The 23,379-nt window shown below is 48.2% G+C and overlaps 1 protein-coding gene across 1 annotated transcript in view; it reads right to left on the reverse strand.

Annotated features, from left to right (window-relative positions):
* The window catches only part of LOC146175191 (isoamyl acetate-hydrolyzing esterase 1 homolog), a 42,832-nt gene extending 20,539 nt beyond the window's left edge, over positions 1-22,293 (reverse strand). Inside the window, exons 1-2 of the mRNA XM_084583676.1 lie at positions 22,057-22,293; positions 9,494-9,549 (exon numbers count right to left, since the gene is read on the reverse strand). Of these exons, the coding sequence (XP_084439802.1) occupies positions 9,494-9,549; positions 22,057-22,203 (203 nt within the window). The 5' untranslated portion in view covers positions 22,204-22,293. The remainder of the gene's footprint in view (positions 1-9,493; positions 9,550-22,056) is intronic.
* Positions 22,294-23,379: the final 1,086 nt, after the last annotated feature.

Consider the following 23,379-nt stretch of genomic DNA (forward strand, 5'->3'; position numbering starts at 1 on the left):
GTCGACGACATATACGCTGTCACCAGCTTCAGGTATCCCTTGAGTCGCGCAGAGTTAAGCCATCTCAATGAAATGTTACTTTAATACGTGATTGCACTACATGTATAACAGCTTGAAGGTCTTTGTCAATTCTCACTTCCAGGCTCAAATCTTTGTTCAGAGGCGTCCTTCTCATTATGCGCACAACGGAATCGTCAAGTGTAGAATTGTCTAAGATGCATTATATCCCGAAACATTTATGCTAAGAAACTGAAAGTACGGGTTTTTTGTAATAATAATCTGCCGCTACAGTACATAAACCCTCACAGATGATAAAAGCCATGCGGTAGTCGTTAGAACTCGACCACGAGACATTAGAAAAAAAAGGCAATCAGTTGCTTTTTTATGTATACATTAGCATATATCAAGATGTTGATACCCGGCAATGTCAGTCGTTACTGCTTTTCTGTGGCAAATAATATCACATAAGAAATGAAAGCACATTGTTTTACTCCTTTTCTTTACTCTTCTACCCTAGTTGCTGTTAATTGCGCAATGCAACTCAGCTGGTTTCGGGAACTGGTGCTGCTGCCTTCCCTCTCTCCCTTTTCTCCCCATGCTCTTGCGACTATAGAAAGAAAATGATCTCAGCGAAAAGGAGGGAATGATGCGGCGTTGTGCTCCAGTGTATGCAGGCCAAGATGTACCGCCGATACGCGGACACTGCGGTGATCCGTTTGAAGCCGAGCTCCGGGACACTAGGGACCCCCTTCCAGAGATTTTGGGGATCCAAAGCTGCAGCTATGACGTCTGCTGCCGGAGAGCGACAAGTATCTGCTGAGAAGAGAAGCCGACGCTTTTAGGACACGAGTGTGTCGTTTGGAAGGGGAGAGATCAGCGAGCGCTCGAGAGACTCTCGGAACGAAGGCAGGTTGCCGTTCTGCTATTCAACTGTTTTGTTAATTTGCTATGCTGTAAATCACTGTATAAAATATTTTCAATTGCGGATCTTATCCACTATACATTAGCGATAACTTCGTTTCTGCTCCTTTCTACCTTGGTACCATTATACCCGTGAATCACCATTCAGCCTAAAGGAAAATAAAATGAACTAATAAATCACGCCACGGGGAACAGAAATAAATGCTGCCTGCCATAATAAAAAACGATTAAGAACTGATTGAATAAGTTCATTATTTCAAAATCACGAACAAGAGCTAGTGACTTGTGAGATGTGCACGCACAAGCTTCAGGAATTATTCGGGAAGTACATTGGGAGGGCTCGCGCAGCCAAAACAAATTTCGTGTCGCGCCCGATCCCCCACGGAGTCCTACCATGCCTACATTCAAGACTTGCTCGCGTTGTGTCGCAAGGTTAACAGCTTCATGCCGGAAAGTGAAAAGGTAGGGCATATCCTCAAGGGTATCACGATGACGCTTTCAACATACTCTTCGGCATCAATTGCTCTACCGTTGACTCAATGCTTCAAGTTTGTCGACCATTCGAGCAGGCTAAACAACGACATCTGGTACATCGCTTTGTGCGCCTTTCGAACGCGGCGACTACATCATCCTGCGATGATCTGGTACCTCTGCCACAGCTTTGTTATTGCACAACCATAACATGGATCGTCAGGCGAGAACTCGAGGCCTTGGCTCCTGTGCCACTCCCCTCTCCACTGTCCGACACCGTGGCCATGATAAAGGGTCTTGTCTTCAAGGAACTTGCGAACGTTAGTCTTACTTCCACCCCCGTGCCACCCTCGTCACCATCGCACCCTCTTTCTGTAGTGGCTGCTGCAGCCAATATCCAAGCTCCTCCACGTCGCTACCTTTGTCGCAATCATGTAGAGTGGCGCACGTGCGACGACAGGCCAATTTGTTTTATTTGCTGTCGCACCCGCAACACTTCACGTTACTGCCACTGTCGTACCACCCCTCGTTCCTATTACAATGCTGACCGTCGGTACTACTATGGACTTCGACACTTCGCTGCCCAATCTGAACAGCTCCGCCCCGCATATGATGGGCCTCGACACTTCTCCCCTCACCCAGATGAACCTCGCTCCGAAACCGTCTCAAGTGTCCGTCGCTAAGCCGATTTCCATCTCCAGACCTCGTCACTCCCGTTCATCGGTACCTCGTCTCAGCTCTTCCCAACCATACGCTGGCCACTAACCGGAAAACTAGGGAGTGCAGCGCCCGGCAGTGACGTTGCATTGTCTACCCGGATTGAAAACTCGGTACTGATCTGCGCACCCAGACGTAATCTCGTTGATATACTTGTTGACGGAGTGCCAGGTTCTGCCCTTACTGACACCGGCAACCGCATTTCTGTTCTCAGCTCCTCGCTACGCCGACGCCACAAGAAAGTCCTTACACCCTCTACCTCATTCCCCGTTCGTTTTGCCGATAGTAACACAGCTATAGTGATTGGTATGTGTACTGCGATAACTAGCATTGTCGACCGTCTCATCGCTGTGTTATATACAGTCCTCACCAGTTGCCCTCAAGATGTTATATTAGGCTTCGATGTTTTAACTGGACACTCCGCTCTCATTGACTGTTCTTCAGGACTACTTCATCTAGACCTGCCGCACCGTCCTGACAAAGAAGATCCTCCAACATCAACGCTCCGCCTCCGCTCCTCTAAATTTACTCGCCTACCACCAGAAGCCGCTGTGTACGTGCTCATGTCGCCTTTTTCCTCCATTCCTGATGGCGACTACATTGTTTGCCCTATACCCGACGTGACTCTGCAGCGTAGAATCGCTCTTCGTTACAATATTGTGCACGTAGTGAACGCCCACACTTATATCCAGTTTTGAACTTCAGCTGTTTTGTGCAAGTGCTTACTGAGGGCATTTTGCTCACCGAAGTGACCCCACTGCCTGATTTCAATGTCTCCGCTCTTTTACTTGACCCTAATGCAGAAGTGCCGCCATGACCTGCACCGTCCCCTGCTCTTGAGCCAAGCATATCAAGAATGGTTGCTCCTGACTTTTGTCATGATCGTGATAAAGCACTTACGAGCCTTCTAACTTCGTACAGTGAAATGTTTGATTTTGGTGACCGCCTTTGGGTCAAACGTCCCTACTTACTCATAGCATCGAAACCGGAGACGCCAGCCCAATTCACAGAAAACCTTACCGAGTCGCCGTTTCATACAATATTAAGTAGACAGGGTGTTGGCAAGAGACGTTATAGAGCCTTCGAGCAGCCCCTGGGCGTCACCTGTGGTGCTTGGTGAAAAGAAGGACAATACCTGGAGGTTCTACTTTGATTACCGCCGCCTTACTAAGGTTACAAAGAAGGATGTTTACCCCTGCTCAGGATAGATGACGCGCTCGACTATTTCCTGCCAGTTATTTCTCTTCGATTGAACTTCGTTCCTGTTATTGACAGATCACGGTTGACGAACGGGACCGAAAGAAGACCGCTTTCGTCACTCCCGATGGGCTCTCTCAATTCAACGAGATGCCTTTTGTACTGTGTAATGCGCCCGCAACGTTTGAACGCATGATGGATTCTCTTTTACGCGGCTTCAAATGAACGACATGCTTATGTTACCTCGATGACATCATTGTATTTTCTTCGACCTTTGAGAGCCATTTCATAGCCATGATGCATTCTCGGAGTCTTCGGAAAGCCTGGCCTTCAGCTGAATTTGAATAAGTGTAGCTTCGGCCGACGTGAACTCATGGTGCTCGGACACTTGGTCGATTTCCGTGGCATTCAACACGATGCCGACAAAATTCGTGCTTTACGGGGGTTTCCTACACCCCGCTGTACCATGACCGTGCGTAGTTTTCTTGGCCTCTGTTCCTATTTTTAGCGATTTGTCCCCACCTTTGCGGGAACGGTTCATCCACTCACACTTCTGAAGAACGACGTTCCATTTTGCTGGTGCCAAGACCAATCTCAAGCCCTTTTTGTGCTCATTGCACTCCTCACCGACCCGCCTATGTTGGCACATTTCAACCTCTCATCCCCCAGGGAAGTACGCACTGACCCAGTGTTCACGGTATTTGTGCCATTCTCGCCCAACAGCAGACGGGTCGCACTCGCGTCATTGATTATGCCAGTCGCCTCCATTCTACGGCTGAGCGGAATTATTCGATCACAGAGCGCGAGTGTTTAGCCCTCGTGTGGGCCATTTCTAAGTTACGCTTTTATTTGTTTGGCCACCCGTTCTCTGTTACCACCGACCACCACGCCTTATGCTGGTTTTCTACAATGAAGGACTTTACTGTTGCTTGGGGCGCAGGGCGTTGCGTCTCCAGAAATACACTTTCTCTCTCGTCCACAAGTCTGGCCGGCTACACACGGATGCCGATTGCCTTTCTCGCAACACGGTAGATCCGCCACCTGAAAGCGAGTGTGACGATGACACATGTGTGTTGTCCATCTCTGGACTTTAAAACATTCGCCATGAACAGCGCTTGGATCTCAAGCTTTGCGGCATAATCAACCGTCCTAGCACTAACCACACTGACGATCCCCCTGCTTTGAGTGTGCTGAACAAAGGTACCTTATATGGCCGGAATATGCGACCAGATGGCGTCGAGCATCTGATCGTAGTCCTCGAAACCCTGCGTGCCATCGTTCAGAACTTGTACGACGCGCCCATTGCGGGCCATCTTGGCGTATCTCGTACGTACGACAGCGTCCGCCAGCGCTTCTTTTGGCCAGGGCTCTACCGCTCTGTTCGTCGTTACGTGGCTTCTTGTGACCAGTGTCAGCGAAGGAAAAAGTCCTCGGTTGTGCCTGCCGGATTCCTGAATCTTATCGACATCACAATAGGCCCGCTTTCCCGAGTTGGTCTTGATGTCCTCGGGGCCTTTCCCTCTGTCTGCTTCGGGGAATAGATGGATTCCGGTGGCCACGGACTATACTACGCGCTACGCTGTCACACTAGTAATACCCGCCAGCTGTGCAACTGACGAGCTCGCTTTTCTTCTCCATGACGTCATCCTGCTAGATGGTGCGCCACGCCAGCTACTCACTGACCGTGGTCGTTGCGTTCTTGCTCGAGTAAAAGACAAAGTCCTCTGGTACTACTCCATTAAACACTATGTCACCCCCGCGTACTATCCACAAACGACCGTCCTCACCGAACGTCTCAATCGCACGCTCACGGACATGCTGTCAAGGTATTTATCGGATGACCACCGTGATTGGGATATTACTTTGCCATCTCTAACATTCGCGTGTAATTCGTCCCGGCACAATACAATGGGCTACGCAGCCTTTTATCTTCTATTCAGCCGCGACTCTTGACTTCTATTTGACAGCGTACTGCCTCCCACCGCTAAAGCCAGTTCCTACATTCTTGACGCCATCACCCGAGCAGACGCCGCCCGTGTTATTGCCCGCCGCCGAGGGGCTTCCTCTCAAAATGCACGAAAACAACGCCATGTGACACTCGTCATCGGGATGTACACTACTCTCCGGGCTCTCTCGTCTTCGTCTGGACTCCCGCTCGTCGAATTGGGTTATGTGAGAAGCTCTTGCCGCGCTACACAGGCCCCTACCGTATTTTACGGACAGTCACTTCCGTAACATACGAGATCACCCCTGTGCACTCGACACAACAGTCCACTTTACCGCGCACCGATATCATTCATGTCGCCCGAATGACGCCATACTACTCCATTTGCAGTTATCCGACACAGTACGCACCAAGACTTTGCTTTTCGCGGAGGGGGTAGTGTTACCTATATGCCATCGCAGAAGGCGGAAGACGATGATAACCAACAAAGACATAAGGCAAAGTGGTAGAAACGGTTGGTGCTAGGAGAAGGCTGGCGCTGCTGTGTTTCTGTGTGCTGTGTCATCAGCTGCTGTGCTTCTTGGACCAACCTTACCACGTATCAATATCTACGCCATTGGCCTCTTTTCTTGTCCCGCAATTTCAGGTGAAATCTAGCTGTTCAATATCATGTCATATATTTTTACAGCTGACATATTTTTCTAGTTTAGGCTTTAGAATTGTGTTTTCCTTACATGACGCTAGTAAGTACTGATAAGGTGAGCTCATGTCGCGTAGGAACGATGACGGTGGTTGCGTTGCCCAAATGTGAATCACGTGGCGTGCACTGCTCTCAAGCATTCCTTTTTGTCACTCTTTCCTCGTGAATTCGGAATCTGTACTGCGTGCTCGCTCTAAATTAACACAAATTCAAAATGCACTCACTGGCACCAGAATGCTGGAATAGCCATAACCGTCTCCACAATTATATCCTTGTCAAAAGAAATATCCTAAATGACCAACTGCCTTTTTATTTGTGACAACACAATCACTTTATGCTGCGCAGCTGCTTTTGTGCAGTAATCTCCGCCATTGTTGTTTTCAAGAGCCACAAAAGGCAGTAAACTGCGGACTCACACCGCCGGGCTACAGCAGCGCAACCATCCCCTCTAAGAAACTCGCCACCCTGCGTCACCCCACCAAGCATAAAGTGGCCGTTATCAAGAATGATTTCGTTATGCTCACGTGCTCCATGGGACGGTCGGTTGATTGTGATATATTGCTACTGTAGGTATGACAGTGGCACGGGCAGAGGCATATTATTTTCTATATTTTTTTGGTAGCCTCACCATAATATATATGTGGGTATGACAGGAAGCCCGTTATACCTAGTGGCACGGGCACAGGCATACTATTTTTTTTGTAGCCTCATCATAATATATGTAGGTATGACAGGGCGGGAGGATAGGTCCGATCTGACGACCTGCACGTGGTCCCCCCTTCACGTTGAGTGGGCCAAGGTGGTTTAGGCTGGCTGCTTTTGCTCAATGACTGACAGCCAGAAGTCGGTATGGGTTTAGCCGGAACCCATACTGAGTGGTGGCAAATCCCCGGGGAAGCCTTAGAGTACCCCCTTGGTATTGCGAACATGTCATGCACACGTTATCCCGTTGCCGGAAGCGGCGGCAGGCCCAGAGTGGGTGTGGGCGGGGTGTGTGTAATCCGGAAAATTGAATCCAGTGTTCGAGTCGGATGGCAGGCCGAGGGAACGCCCTGCCCGCGGCAAAGGGAACGGCATCGTAGCTGCGTAGTACCAAAGGAAACGCGGCTAGCTGATTTCGGAAGCTGGGCTGAAGCTAAATACTGAAGCTTTGTCGCCAGGCCGAGGAAAAGCCCTGCCTGCTGCCGAGGGAAAGGCGACGTAGCTGCGGAGTACGTATAGGAAATACAGTTAGCTAACCTTGGGGCGGTCGGCTAGGCCGAGGAAACGCTCTGCCCGCTGCCTTAGGAACGGTAGCGTAGCTGTGAAATACGGTTAGGAAACGCAGCTAGCTGACTGTATGTTGGATTGAAAATTCCCCTCGTGCCTAAAGACATTACCCAGCCGCAAACGCGTCCGTTGCCATAGAGAACAGTGCCTTGACGGAGCCCTGGAGCCGTGGGCGAACCACGGTTGAGTTTTGGGGAACTCGCCTATGGCTTGAAAGAGCGAAAAAGATGGTGGAGAATAGCTAAAAGCTAGTAAAATCGAAACTTGGGAAAAGAGCGGTGGAATATATGTGTGGACGCGCTGAATTACGGAGGAACAGCGTGGAAACACGGGCCTCGGAATCGCTTAGTAGCCCCGCGAACAATTCGCGAAGTGCTCACGCGGGAAGCATCTTCTGTATGATGCAAAGTCTTACAGCACGAGGCGGACATAAGCATGTAGCAACGGATGGGAGTAAAGTGACTGAACGCTGATCAATATACCTTCCAACATGCATTGTCGGGCAAAAAACGGGAAAGAGTATCCATCAGCGTGCGCCAGATTGAAGTCTGGTCACTTGTCTAGTACCTTGGAGTAGGGATGAACGCTAAGCGAAATCTACCTCTATAGTACCTCAAGTAGAGTCGGGGTGGGGGAACCGGGTTTGGGGAACGGGGAACCTCAAATGCGGCTTCATGGAGGGAACCTGTCTCAGACGCCGGAAATCCGGCTCATGCCGTGTGGCGGTGGAATGATCTTGGCGCCGAGGGCCGCATATTCGGCTGAGCGAGCACTCGCCCTCTACGGGGGCCCGAATGGGAGCTCGACTCAAATTGTCTGTCAGTCAAAATCATGCGCTGCTCACACTCCCCTCCAAAATCCCATAACCCTACCCCATTCCTACTTCCCCTTCCTCTACAACCTGTCCCTTCCGCTACTTCCCAGGGGAGATACCTGGAGTCTTCCCGTGCCCGTTTCCTCGGCTGTGGGTCGCTTTAGTAGCATTCCCCCTTTGATTTAATAACTTCCAATCAAGGTGGTACAGGGAGATATGGGCTTGGCATCTTTCGAAGTACGGAAAGCTCAGAGTAAAATATTATATGAGGAACGCCTGAGGAAATTGGACAGTAACATATGGGCAGCTAAAGTATTTAAATACCTGTACTTAAAAAGCGTTGACTCCCAATGGAGGAAAATAACTAGAAAACTAACTAGTAAGTATACTAGTCACAAGGACGGAGAAATAAAGAGCATTAAGCAACAGGTGAAAAACACAGAAGGTAAAAATTGGATAAATTCGATGGAAAAGAAACAGAGTATGGAATTATACCGAAAGTGGAAAATGCAGATCAGGAAGGAAGATTTCTTAGATAACTCAAGGGGTAGTGCCTTACTTTTTGAAGCTAGATCAGGGTGCCTTAGAACACGCAGCTACAAAAAGAAATTTAACAATGGAGATGACGCATGTGCTGTATGTGGTAACTCCAGTGAAACAATTGACCATATTATACTCGAATGTAATGGTATCCATCGGCGAGTTGATGCAGGCGCAATCACTGTTCCTGAAGCTCTGGGGTTTAGAGATACCAGTGGCCGGGTAAAAACCGGCGGTGGAAACTAGCAAAAAACGACTGGAAGATTGGTGGCTTAAAACCAGAGAAGTGACATAATGTTAGTAATGTAGAAACAAAAATGTAATAAATAGAATGATGGTTTAGTTAACCAATCTAAATCAATAATTAAGATATAGGGAGAAAATTGAGCATGATAGCTACTGCTACCACCCCGTTTCAAAGCGGACGCTCCTATATTCCATCCATCCATCCATCCTTGTGGTGGGCTCTGTGGCACGGCAAACTAAGGGAGTCGTGTTCACGACGTTTGCAGCGCATGCAACACAGTGAGGGATACGATCGCACATATACTACATTCGCCCAACTAAGAGTGTCCGGTACGGTGACTTGGCGCGCACCTTGCGAGAAGCATAACAGTGAAAAAAAGTGTTAGCATGTTCCGTTATAGCGTGGAAACCGCTTTGGAGTTTTAGTGCTCGCTGAAATAGTCGCAGGCACCTAGCCAGTATTTTCAGGGCAGCGCGGACACTCCAGGCAATAATAGCAAACACGTTGCCTGACCCCGTCTATCTGCTTGAATCTTCGATTGCCCCGAATTTAATTGTCCTTCATTGTGACAACGTGGCGTCATAGAGTGCCCAGTACTGCAACCCAGAGTGCTTGTTGGAAGAACGGCATCGGAAAAGCGCGTTTTCGATGCACAAAGTAGCAATAATATACCTGGAGTAATGGTCCGCCACAATGGTAGCCCAGCATCCCTCCGTAGAAAACGCGAGCTGTAAAAGACACAAACACATGAAAGCGGGAGTCACTAACGATAACGTGGTAATTGACGGCTGCCTTTCCAGATGATGTGTCAATATTAGACACGCTGTTTTTCGTGTTTAATTCCTTTTTGAACGGCACCGATGATATTAATGTTTTGTGGGAGTAGGTTCCTCATAAATAATTGCATTCAGCTTTTTGTTCCTTGAATAATGAAAAAGAAAAGTCGGAACCCCTGGATAGAATTCTAAACGGACTTTGCAACTGAAGCGGCAACTTAGGGCTTGAAACATATAAAAAGGGACTGCTAGGGATCTACCTCAACAACTGAAGAAAATATCTGAGCTTTCATTTCAACTAAAGGCTCAAGTAGCTTCCGACAAACAGCAATAAAATGTTGAAAAACTTCCCCATTTAATTTCATTGTCGCCCGAGAAATATTGGAGGCTGATTACACCTACATGTCAAACGAATGAAGCGTTTCAAATTAGTGGTGTTGAATGTCAATATTTCTGCCAAATTACATGTGCTTTTAATTCTAATGTCAAATCTGTGTTCACTAAAGACCAAGAAATTCTATCAAATTTGCATGAATCATATCCACCAGCACAAGACATTGACATCACTCAGCAAGGCATACGGGAATCAATTTTAAAACTAGGCGCCAAAAATTAAGCCGGGACCAACAGCATCCCCAGACAATTTCTGAAACGCTACCTATTCTGAAAGAGAAATTCCTATATTCTGGAAGAGCTTACTGACGTTATTCTGAGACGGCCTTGATGGCTTCCCTGTGTATGTCACGACGACCGTGAGTGTGCCGCAATTGTTTTTTTTTTCATCGGTGCTTTGGCTCGCTGATTTATATTGCTCCTTTTTTCTCAATAAAAAAATTTGTTGAAGAGCAGCGCATGTGCCTCGTCTTCCGAATCATCCCGTCTACTAGCGCTGTTTCTTCGTTCCTCTAAGTTTTCAGTTGGCTCTGGCATGCCGCAAGACTCTGCTATCGGACATCTTTTATTCTTCCTTTTATTATGATATTATAAATAAAATTGATTTAAGACTAACCTGTACGCCGACGATTGCGTCATCTATTTTGAAATTAGTAGAATTAATAGCGATATAAGAATCAATTAGAGTTAACTGAGGCATTTCCAGGAACTGTTTCTTGTTGTGAACAATGGCAAATAGAGGTTGATTTTGAGGAAACTGTATTTATGAAAATAACTCACCACAATCACACTATTCATTTCAGGTGTTCAGCTCAGAATAATTTTTTTATTAGAAGTTAGGCACTTGAAGTAGCTCGATCGGTCTCTTAATTTAGAATGATCTGAGCTGGGCAAAGCATATGTAACAAGTAATGCTAATCAAAAACACATTTTTCTAGCACAAGCATTAAAATTATCCACACCCGTTGTTTCGTTGCTGATTTAAAAAAACAATTAATCTTTCAAGCATAGAATACTCCTATATTATGGGTATCCCTTTACTCAATACATATCAATGTGACTAAAAATTTGCAGAAAAAGGGAGTCTGTTTTATTTAGAACAGCTTTGGGCGCAGCGCAATGATAACACTTTTAGCAAATGCTTAACTTCTCACCCTTACCCAATGGAACAGAGCACGGCGCCTAAACTTTCTATTTCAGTTATTATAAACGTCGTTATAAAGTAGTCGTTTGAAATTGTGGTATACGTAGCCGGTATAACAAACAAAACTGTTTATTTACACATCAGGTAATGGCGCCCGTTTTCGCTCTGCTTGGCGCGGTCGCCCATGCCGGGGTCTCCCGGCGGTCCGCCTGGTTGGCTTGCCGCTTGGGGCGCTGTCGTCAGTGGTGCCCACAACACCCCCCTTTCTTGAAATGTTTGATCTCACAGGTCCAGGCATTCTGGTCGCTTACAAACATGTCTACTTCTTGTGGTGCTCGTGTCCTGCAACGGTTGCAGGTGTCTTGCTGTACATCTTGCTTGTCCTCTGTCGATTTGTACAACGTAGGAGCTTGGTTCTGATGTTGGCTGTGTTACCACCCCGTGTGATGCAGCCCCAGCGAGGGTGCGCACCGCTGTGCCTGGTGGTAAGCGCTCTCGGCTCCGTACCTTGTGCCGGGTGTCGTATGATCGTTTTGCACGAGCTCTGTAGGCTTCATTATTTTGTCTGAATTCGCTGTCGTCCCACTTCGGCGCTAGCAGCTTCGAAGTGGTTGGCACTGTGGTGTTCAGATGACGGCCCATTAAGAGTTTCCATGCTGGGTGTGGCCCTGTAGGCAAGCAGCGCTTCGTGTATGTTGGAAGACGTCCTCAAAAGCTGCTTTGCTGTCTGCACAGCCCTCGCAGCCATACAGTTGCTCTGCGGGTAGTAAGGGCTTGAGGTTATGTGAGGCTCCCCAGTGATGCACTAGTTCTTTGAACTATGTGGAAGTGAACTGCGGCCCGTTGTCTGCGCGTATTGTCCGTGGAACACCGTATCGTGCAAATATTGGCTCCAAGACTAGGGCTATGTTTTTTGTAGCTGTCCTCGGCAGCTATTCTAGCTCGAAAAATCGGGAGTAGTAGTCTACTACTACAACATACTCTTTCCCCTCCAGCGTGAAGAGATCCATGCCGACTGTGTCCCAAGGGTGGGCTGGCAATGGGGTTAGAAGCAGGAGTTCTGTTTCTGGCTTTCTGTGCTCTCTGCAAGTTGGACACTTTTCGACGTAGTCTTCAATGTGCTTGCCTATGCCTGGCCACCATATGTATTCTCTTGCCCTCGCTCGGCACATCGTTGTGCCCAAGTATCCTGCATGGAGTTCTTCCAGAACCTCTACTCTAATGTCTGGCGGGATGATTATTCTGTCGCCTTTGAATAGCAGACCATCAACGAGCGAAATCTCACTAACCACCTCGACGTACAGTCATGGACAATATTTTGCGAGACGCCGGAGCCCCGTTTCAAAGCTGCCTCTGGGCCACTAGGCGGCGTGGTGCGCGCGTCGAGGTTGCGCGGGCCGATGACTAGGCGCATGCCCGTCCTATATGCGTCCGCTGGCCTTTCTCCTCGCTCGTTTTGTTTGAAGCGCTGCTTATTCCGCACTTGGGCGCGGCTGGCGCTGTTTACTGCTCGCGCCGCTCGAGCTATGCGGCCGTCGTGCTCGGCGTGCAGCCAGTCGAAAGCGATAACAGCGCTCGTGCACGGGGCCCGCCACTTTTATACCGAATCATTTAGATCTGTTTCTTTTTTTCTTTCAATAATAACATAACTTCTGGCATGCGATAAAGGTCTCGTTTCTGCAAACTGCCCACTGCGATGAAAACATCTCGATAAAGACACTCGGTCCTTATGCTTCAACTGCGAGCGTTAGCGTGCATCGCAACTCATTCATAGTTATTGTGCCGACCAAAATCGTAAAAGAGAGAAATAATCCTTAAGCAACAAGTTTATTGTCATAAAACAAAAAATAAAAATAAAACAATGCAGACATCACTGGCAAACGAAAAATTCCTAATACTTGGTGAAACCGCCATCAGCAGCGATGACGTTGCCAACCGGCGTGGCATCGATTCGTAAAGGGAACGAACCACATCTGTGTCCGCACGAAGCCTTTCCCATTCACCTCTGATCGCTTCCCAGAGTCTGTCTGCGTTGGCATTCCCAATGCGAGACCTCATCAGGTGAGCTTTCAATAGGCCCCACACATTTTCAATGGTACTCATGTCGGCTCCCTTCGGAGGCCATGGCAGCTGCCGCACGCCACGAGCGTCGAGAATAGCGCTCACTTTTCGAGACGTGTGTACAGGACTCCTATCTTGTTGATAAAGGTAGAATCCATCTGGGAATGGTCCGTCAAGGACATATGGCGTTAACACACTCTCAATGATGTCGACGTAGGCGTCCGAGGTGAAGGATCCATCGACTCTCACCAGAGGCCCCAGTCCATTTCTTGACATGGCGCCCCATACAGCCACGGAACAGCGACCACTGGAGAACACATTTTGCACGTATGGCGGGTCGTATCTATATAGGAGAAGAAAATCAGTACAAAGTTATAATTTGGGTCTTATGCATCAGGTTGAGCGCGAGTGAAAACTAACTTTTCCGTGTAAAAAGGTTTGATTAGCAACTGTGAATCGTTTCTAAATAGTTAGTACTTGAACCACGCTACTAAATGACAAGAGTTGTTTCGGAAGAGCAATTACTTTAGAGTAAATTGCGGCATCGGCACTAAGACGCGTTTGCTAATGAACTCTCTTCGGAAGGGCGCTTCTATCAACATCGTGCACCTCCGAGATATTGCATGCTGAGGAGGAGTATTCGGCATTGTTTACGACGTATATTTCATTTGGGAACACGAAGACAGCAGTTTGCCGCTATATCCTACTTTATTCGTATTCTTCATATAAAATATTCAGGATTTACTTAGACGCAAAAAAAAAGGGTATCCATACCTGCAATTCACTGGCCTCCAAACTCGGCACTTCTGGTCCCAGCGGGTGGAAAAAGAAGACTCGTCCGAGAATATAACTTCGGACCAGTCGTCCACAGTCCACCCTTTCAGAGAGTTGGCGAACTCGAGCCGTTCCTTGCGCTGTTTAGTTGTCAGATGCGGCTTCTGGGCAGCCATGCACGATCGGAGACCAATTTCTTTGAGCCGCCGCCTGATAGTTTTAGCAGATATATTCAGTGCAAGTTCCTTGCGGATTTCTTCTGCAGTCATGAAGGGGTCGGCCACCGATGCCGCTATGATCAGGAGGTCATCTTCTGTTGAAGCTCTCGGTCGACCTGGGCGCTTGGAATCTGCCAGGCTGCCTCCATTGCGGAAAACGCGAATGGTTCGGGCTACTGCAGATTTGGAACGACCGGTACGGCGAGCGATTTCTCGCTGGGGAACACCTTCCACGAAGAGACATGCAATCAGTCTCCTGTCGTCGATCGGCACTCTTGGAGGCATTTTGCAACTGGCAGGATTTGCGATGAAATTATATAGGTTTTCCTGGATATCGCTAACCAATCATAAATCAAGTAACGTCGATGGCTGAGCAGAAAATATAGGCGTTATGTGGGAAGAGTGCTTGCGCTATCTCGCCTTTCTACGATCAGACGATGCAAGCATGTGCTCATCAGCCTTATCACGTCGGGGACGTAAGGCCGTAAAATGTACTGTCATTTTATGTGATGTAATACCGTAATTTTCGAACTATAGTTGTTTAAAAGTCACTCTGACGTGATAAGGCTGATGAGCACATGCTTGCATCGTCTGATCGTAGAAAGGCGAGATAGCGCAAGCACTCTTCCCACATAACGCCTATATTTTCTGCTCAGCCATCGACGTTACTTGATTTATGATTGGTTAGCGATATCCAGGAAAACCTATATAATTTCATCGCAAATCCTGCCAGTTGCAAAATGCCTCCAAGAGTGCCGATCGACGACAGGAGACTGATTGCATGTCTCTTCGTGGAAGGTGTTCCCCAGCGAGAAATTGCTCGCCGTACCGGTCGTTCCAAATCTGCAGTAGCCCGAACCATTCGCGTTTTCCGCAATGGAGGCAGCCTGGCAGATTCCAAGCGCCCAGGTCGACCGAGAGCTTCAACAGAAGAAGATGACCTCCTGATCATAGCGGCATCGGTGGCCGACCCCTTCATGACTGCAGAAGAAATCCGCAAGGAACTTGCACTGAATATATCTGCGAAAACTATCAGGCGGCGGCTCAAAGAAATTGGTCTCCGATCGTGCATGGCTGCCCAGAAGCCGCATCTGACAACTAAACAGCGCAAGGAACGGCTCAAGTTCGCCAACTCTCTGAAAGGGTGGACTGTGGACGACTGGTCCGAAGTTATATTCTCGGACGAGTCTTCTTTTTCCACCCGCTGGGACCAGAAGTGCCGAGTTTGGAGGCCAGTGAATTGCAGGTATGGATACCCTTTTTTTTGCGTCTAAGTAAATCCTGAATATTTTATATGAAGAATACGAATAAAGTAGGATATAGCGGCAAACTGCTGTCTTCGTGTTCCCAAATGAAATATACGTCGTAAACAATGCCGAATACTCCTCCTCAGCATGCAATATCTCGGAGGTGCACGATGTTGATAGAAGCGCCCTTCCGAAGAGAGTCCATTAGCAAACGCTTCTTAGTGCCGATGCCGCAATTTACTCTAAAGTAATTGCTCTTCCGAAACAACTCTTGTCATTTAGTAGCGTGGTTCAAGTACTAACTATTTAGAAACGATTCACAGTTGCTAATCAAACCTTTTTACACGGAAAAGTTGGTTTTCACTCGCGCTCAACCTGATGCATAAGACCCAAATTATAACTTTGTACTGATTTTCTTCTCCTGTATAGATACGACCCGCCATACGTGCAAAATGTGTTCTCCAGTGGTCGCTGTTCCGTGGCTGTATGGGGCGCCATGTCAAGAAATGGACTGGGGCCTCTGGTGAGAGTCGATGGATCCTTCACCTCGGACGCCTACGTCGACATCATTGAGAGTGTGTTAACGCCATATGTCCTTGACGGACCATTCCCAGATGGATTCTACGTTTTTCAACAAGATAGGAGTCCTGTACACACGTCTCGAAAGGTGAGCGCTATTCTCGACGCTAGTGGCGTGCGGCAGCTGCCATGGCCTCCGAAGGGAGCCGAATTAGTCCCATTGAAAATGTGTGGGGCCTATTGAAAGCTCACCTGATGAGGTCTCACATTGGGAATGCCAACTCAGACACACTCTGGGAAGCGATCAGAGGTGAATGGGAAAGGCTTCGTGCGGACACAGATGTGGTTCGTTCCCTTTACGAATCGATGCCACGCCGGTTGGCAAGCGTCATCGCTGCTGATGGCGGTTTCACCAAGTATTAGGAATTTTTCGTTTGCCAGTGATGTCTGCATTGCTTTATTTTTATTTTTTGTTTCATGACAATAAACTTGTTGCTTAAGGATTATTTCTCTCTTTTAGGCTTTTGGTCGGCACAATAACTATGAATGAGTTGCGATGCACGCTAACGCTCGCAGTTGAAGCATAAGGACCGAGTGTCTTTATCGAGATGTTTTCATCGCAGTGGGCAGTTTGCAGAAACGAGACCTTTATCGCATGCCAGAAGTTATGTTATTATTGAAAGAAAAAAAGAAACAGATCTAAATGATTCGGTATAAAGGTGGCGGGCCCCGTGCACGAGCGCTGTTATCGCTTTCGACTGGCTGCACGCCGAGCACGACGGCCGCATAGCTCGAGCGGCGCGAGCAGTAAACAGCGCCAGCCGCGCCCAAGTGCGGAATAAGCAGCGCTTCAAACAAAACGAGCGAGGAGAAAGGCCAGCGGACGCATATAGGACGGGCATGCGCCTAGTCATCGGCCCGCGCAACCTCGACGCGCACCACGCCGCCTAGTGGCCCAGAGGCAGCTTTGAAACGGGGCTCCGGCGTCTCGCAAAATATTGTCCATGACTGTACCTTTTCAGGTCAGGTGACAGCCCATGCACAGTTGGCCATGATGTAGTGCAGAAGGTAGCCACCCTGGAAAGTGTTTCGTCTGATTGGATGCTTGCCCTGATTCTGTCCAGCATTTGGTTTGAAGCAGGGAGCTGTTCAAGTGCTAATTCTTCAAACTCGCGCACTGCACTCTCGAGAGTTCTTTCTTTGTCTGCTGGTTTCCCAGACGGCTTCCGGGACAGAAGATCAGCTGTGTACAGCTTTTTGTCCGGAGTGTGGGACATTGTGTAGTCGTACTCGAAAACTGAAACGTTGAAGCCGAGTGCTCAGCTCGTGAAGTCGTTTAGTCGTCAGCAGCGGTATTAACAGCTTGTGGTCTGTTTCCACTTTAAAGGTTGATCCCAGCAGGTATTTACGGAAATGTTCGCAAGCCCATGTGATTGCCAGTGCCTCCTTTTCGATTTGGGCATATCTTTGTTCCGTATCCGTTAGGGAGCGTGATGCATATGCCACAGGTAGGAGCTTTTCGTGCGACTGCTATAAAAGTACAGCCCCAAGACCGTATGATGAAGCATCCACACACACTGTGTAAGGCGACTGAGCATCGTAGTGAGTGAGAATCGGCGTCCTGCTTAAAGCTTGCTTGAGTTTGTCAAAACTCTGCTGCTGAGCTGGGCCCTAGTGCCAGTCGGCGTCTTGGTAGAGCAAGTCTCTGAGAGGCTTCGTAAAGTCTGCTAGCTCTGGAAGAAATTTCGCTAGGTGGTTTGCAGAGCCCAACTTCTGACACATAACCTGACTTCTGACGCATAACATCGTGGGTTGAGCTGGACTGTGGCCCTGACCTTTTCCGGGTCGGCGCTGACTCCTGTTGAGTTTACGACGTGTCCTAAGAATGTTACTTCTGTTTGTCGAAAGGAGCACTTGTCGATATTGAGGGTACCACCTGCATCTTCCAGCTTCCTCAGCACCAGCAGTAGGTTGGTGTCGTGTTCCTCAGTTGTCTTCCCTGAGACAATGATGTCATCTTGCAGACAACTCACACCATCTAGTCCTTCGAGCACACGGAGCATTTCTCGTTGGTAGAACTCTGGCGCTGTGGAGATTCCGAAGGGAAGCCTCGGGAACTGGAACCTGCCAACTGGTGTGATGAAGGTTGTCTATTCGTGAGAGTCCTTGGACAGTGGCGCCTGCCAGTACCCTTGTCGTGCATCTAGGCGGCTGAAAACTGTTGCGCCTGCTAATTCTGCAAGACACTCGTCCACCATAGGCATTAGTACACGTTCGCGTATTATTTGTTGGTTGAGTTGACCATACTCCACGCAGATGCGCAGCTCATTGTTCTTTTTTCGTGCGACAACCATTGGAAAACACCACTCGGTCGCTCGCTCGATCTTCTGGGTGACTGGGCGCTGCATACAATCCCAAGTGATTCTATAGCTGGTCGACTGAGCAGCGGTTCTTTTAATCCTTTGATGATGAAGACTGCTTCTTGGAATTCAGTGTTGAGCCAGGTGACTGTTGCATCGATGTAGACAACAGTGGCTATCGCTGTCTGGCCTGGGCCTATCAACAGCTGTTGCGTTGACTTGATGGGTTCCATGACGGTTCTGTCGTACTGGTCGTGTGCGATTGCAGTCACATCCGCGCCGGTGTCGATCTTGAAGGCAAAAGGCAAGTTGTTCACGGTAGCAGTAATCCTCCACGGCTTGTTCAATCCCACTTTGATTTCGCCTAGATATAGTTCTCCGAGATCTTTTGGTCGTTGTCGGATACTCGAGGTCTCGTCCTTTGGCTTAGACATGCAGACGCGGGCGTAGTGGCCTTTTTCCCCACACTGGTTGCACATCTTGTCTATCGCGGGACATTGTGTCTTCGTGTGGTCACGCACACCACCGCACCACTTGCAGCGTTCGTCTCCCGTCTTGTGTGTACATTGAGGGCGTGACTTGAAAGGCACCTTCGCTTCGTTCCGGCGAGTTTTGACGTTTGTCGGCCGCGAACTTCTCCCATGTCGAGAGCTGGCTGTTCGATGGAGCGAATTTCCTTGTGTTGAAGTTTCACGCTCTCTGAATTGCGGGCAGCTGTGATTGCTTTTTCGACAGTGAGTTCTGCGTCAAGCTGCAGGCTATCGCTGAGCTTTACGTCTCGCAAGCCGACCACGAGCCTGTCCCGAATTAGTTCGTCTTTGAGAGTTCCGTAATCGCATCTTTCGGCCATCTTGAACAGTTCAGTCGCAAATATGCGTCGACGTTTTCATGCTGCTCTTGTATCCGAGAGTTAAATCGCGCTCTCTCATAGATGACATTCTTTCGAGATAGGAAATGCTTTTCAAATGCACTCACCACGGCGAAGTATGATGCCATCTGTTCGTCTGTCAGTTTCAAAGCAGCGAGCACGTCCTCCGCTTCTTCGCCCATGGCGTAGAGTAATGTGTTGATCTCATCCGCCCACCTAACTTTCTGCCGCCCCCTGCTACGCTTTCCTTCCCTTGGAATCCAGTTTGTTACCCTCAGCGACCATCGGTTATCCTCTCTTCGCACTACATGTCCTGCCCATGTCCATTTCTTCTTCTTAATTTCTACTAGAATGTCGGTAACTTGAGTTATTTCTCTGACCCACTCTGCACGCTTTCTATCTCTTAATGTTACCCCTACCATTTTTCGTTCCATAGCCCTCTGGGTTGTCCTCAACTTAAGTAGAACTCTCTTGGTTAGCCTCCACGTTTCAGCCCCATAGGTGAGTACAGGCAAGATGCAACTGTTGTATACTTTCCTCTTGAGCGATACCGGTAAGCTGCTAGTCATAATCTGCGAGTGCTTGCCAAATGCGCTCCATCCCAACCGTATTCTTCTTGTTATTTCCTTTTCGTGGTCCGGGTCTGCGGTTACTACCTGCCCTAAGTAGACATATTCGCCTACTACTTCCAGTATTTCGCTACCTAATGTAAACTGCTGTTCCTTCCCGAGGCTGTTGAACATTACCTTAGTCTTCTGCATATTGATTTTCAAGCCTACCTTTCTACTTTTCCTGTCTAGGTCATCAATCATTATTTGCAGTTCATCCCCCGAGTTGCTTAGCAAGGCAATGTCATCAGCAAATCGCAGATTACTGAGGTATTCTCCATCACCCTTATCCCTAACTGCTCCCATTCCAAGTCTCTGAATACTTCCTCTAAACAAGCTGTGAATAGTACTGGGGAGACTTTGTCTCCTTGCCTAACACCTCTCTTTATGGGAATTTTGTTACTTTCTTTATGCAGAACTATGGTTGCTGTGCAGCCGCTATATATATCTTCCAGCACTTTCACGTATGGCTCGTCTACCTCCTGATTTCGCAATGCCTGCTGTTACGTTTGGTGTCGCGTGCTCAACCCACCGCTGACGCCAGTTGTTAGGTTTGGGTCGCGAGTGCCGGGGTAGCGTACCGCTGCGGCGCGCGGCCCCTCGGTAGCGTTGGCTTGGCGGCTCCGTGGACGGCGGACGGCATCAAAGGTGCCGGCAGAGACGAGGCGTCTTTTAACAAAACAACCTTTACTGCAACATCATGAAGAAACGGGCAGTGAAGCTGACCCGGAGAGATTACAGACACACTCACACAGCTGGTGTCTAGCGTCGTCGCAACGGCGCGTCAAAGTAGTCTCTGTCCCAGCGGAGTCGGCCGCTGCTTTTTATAGGTTTTCCCGTTCACAGGGAAAGGGTAAACCCTCACAGGAAAGGGAGAGCCAAACATGTTGGTTCACGACGAATGACTCAATCGCAGGTGTTCCGACCTCATCTCCTCCACCTCCTGCAGACAGGAGAGGGCGACGCACTTTCCCTCGAGCTCCAGGCTTGGCCAGCTTTTGCACACACACGCACGCACACACATTTGGCGCGTGGCAGGAACACGCTGAGACTTGTCGGCGGGAGGAAGCGTTGCGCGGCCGATGAACGGCGTCGAAATGGCCGATCCGCTCGCGGTTCTGCCTGTTGCTATGCGGTGGCCGCGTCAGCTGTCCCACTTCTCGGTGGAGAAACGTAACACTGCATCACCGCCGAGGTTTCAACTGAGTCAAATGCTTTTTCGTAATCAATGAATGCTATGTAAAAGGGCTGGTTATATTCCGAGCATTTTTCTATCACCTGATTGATGGTATGGATATGATCGATAGTAGAGTACCGTGACGTAATGGGCGTGCGTAAATGGCTGGCATAGTCCCTTGCGTCCGGTTCATGGTAGCTGGTGCCGACTGAATGAATAGTGATTCCAGCAGCCGTTCAGATGACGCATTCCTTTTCGCGGCAACACTAGTGAAATTGTCCCAGTCAATCTTGTTAGTATGTTCTTGCACATGCTCAGCAATGGCGTTCGTCGTGTGATTATTATTTCTGACGTCATATTTGTGGTCGGTAACTCGTCTTGGAATCTTTCCTGTTTCGCCAATGTACACTTGAGGGCAATCAGCACATAAAATCTGGTAGACAACGCCTAGAAATGGCTCAGTCGGCAGCCTATCTTTCACGTTCACAAATTGATTCCTGAGCTTGCTGGCCGCAATGTGGGCAACAGTCGGCAAGGACAAGGAAATCGTAGGGTGTTTATTTATTGTATTTTTTATTAAATTATATTTAACTCTAATCTGCTTAGATACCAATTCAGGCAAATAGAAAAAATAATAATTTAAAAGATGCAGCCTACGCGTTACTCCGAATGTGTTCCGAATGGGGTGATTTTATTTCGAAACGCATACCCGTAGAATAGGAAATTACATTACCAATAACCGGGAAGAATATCCCCAAAAAGCTTGTTAAAACAGTATTTATTTGCGGTCTTTCTGTGTCCAAAAAGCACTGAACCGTTCAGCCATGTGTCCTCTGTTCTGAGATCCGATGTATCAATAATTCTAGCAGCGTGACACGGAGAGGGACGTAGGACTGCCTTGGAAATTAGGAGTCCGCTTTGTAACCCTAGGCGGTGCAAAACATATATATCTCCCCTCACAGCACTTCAGAAACCTTCAATTCTACGCCACTACATACAGACGCTTCACAATGCATGACAAGCCGGGCTGAGGCCTTGAAGAGAACTCACGGGCTTTCCTTAGTTCTACGGAGAAATGCACGGCACTTACTTGCGTCAGCGAGTCGCCAAGCAACCAGATACGCTGGTAATCAATGTGCGTCGTATCGATAGCCGTCCCATTGGCATCTGAGGTGATGCCTGGGCCAAATAGGTTCGTTAGTAAGCAGCAGAAGAAGACAGAAAGTGTTCTGGCCATTGTAGCTTCTTAGCAAAGCTAGCGAGTGTTTCCTACTAAATGTAATTCCACTGCGGCTATACCTAACCCACACAGCTGTCCCAGTGTCGAGACGTGAGACAGTGTGCGATTAAATAGAGGTGATAGCAGACGCTCGCGATAAACTCTGTCATTCTTTCTTCGCCACCCCCTGAAGTACCGTGAGACAAGAAAGGACCTGATATGGAACAGGTTATCGAGATCGCTGAGGACCGACTCTGAAGGGGTACTTAGGTTTCAAGCACATAGTGACGTCATTGGCCGACTGCTGGACTGAAGGCTCCTAAGTATGTTCCGTATTATACCCAATGCAAAGCTCTGAGGGAGCAAACAATCGTTTTGATGAGTGCGAAGTTCACATTATGTAGCTTGAGCGTCCTTTTACTTGATTTAACCCCGAAGAACAAAGAACCGTTTGTTGGGTTTCTTTGTGCGGCAAATTTTGGTAAGCAGAGGGTGGAAACGGGCACTGGTTCAAGTTGGAAGGGGGCAACGAAAACGGCGCTTACAGACGGGTCAGCAGGAAATGAACAAACGCATGTACCGACTAACAAGTAAATGGTTTATTGTTGAAAGATGCGAAGAATAAATAAATATATAGCGGAAAGGCTAGGAAAACACTGAAACGACAAAAATAAACACATTAGTGGGCGCAATCACGTACGCGACATACATACATTAGGCTATCAAAAACAGTCGTTGACTTAGAAATGCCACCTCCGGTGGAATTAGTGACACCGATAGTTCACTATGCAGACGTGTCATCAATTTGTGAATGCCAAAAGCTTCCATATCAAGCGTGAGGTCTGATCTCTAGACTTGGCGTGACATACTCACTCACTCCGCCGACTGTAAAAACAGTCAGGCGTTCCAGAATCAGAGAACAATTATTTCCAAGTATAGAGATCAGACATCAGCTCGATATCAGAAACATTTCACATTCACATATTTAGTGACACGGGTGCCAGTGAGCCATCGGAGGCTTTATTCCCACAGGAGCTGGCACATCTATGTTTAGGACTGTTGTTTGATAGCCTAAAGTATGTATGTCGCACAGAGATCCGCCAAATGTACCTTTTTTCTGCGTGTTTTCTGCGTTTTACTTGCGCGTATGACATATATAGCTCACATGGTTTCGCAATAAACGATTTGTTAGCT

This window comes from Amblyomma maculatum, chromosome 11 (genome assembly GCF_055883805.1).
Source record: "Amblyomma maculatum isolate TAMU_Amacu chromosome 11, ASM5588380v1, whole genome shotgun sequence".
NCBI lineage: Eukaryota > Metazoa > Arthropoda > Arachnida > Ixodida > Ixodidae > Amblyomma > Amblyomma maculatum.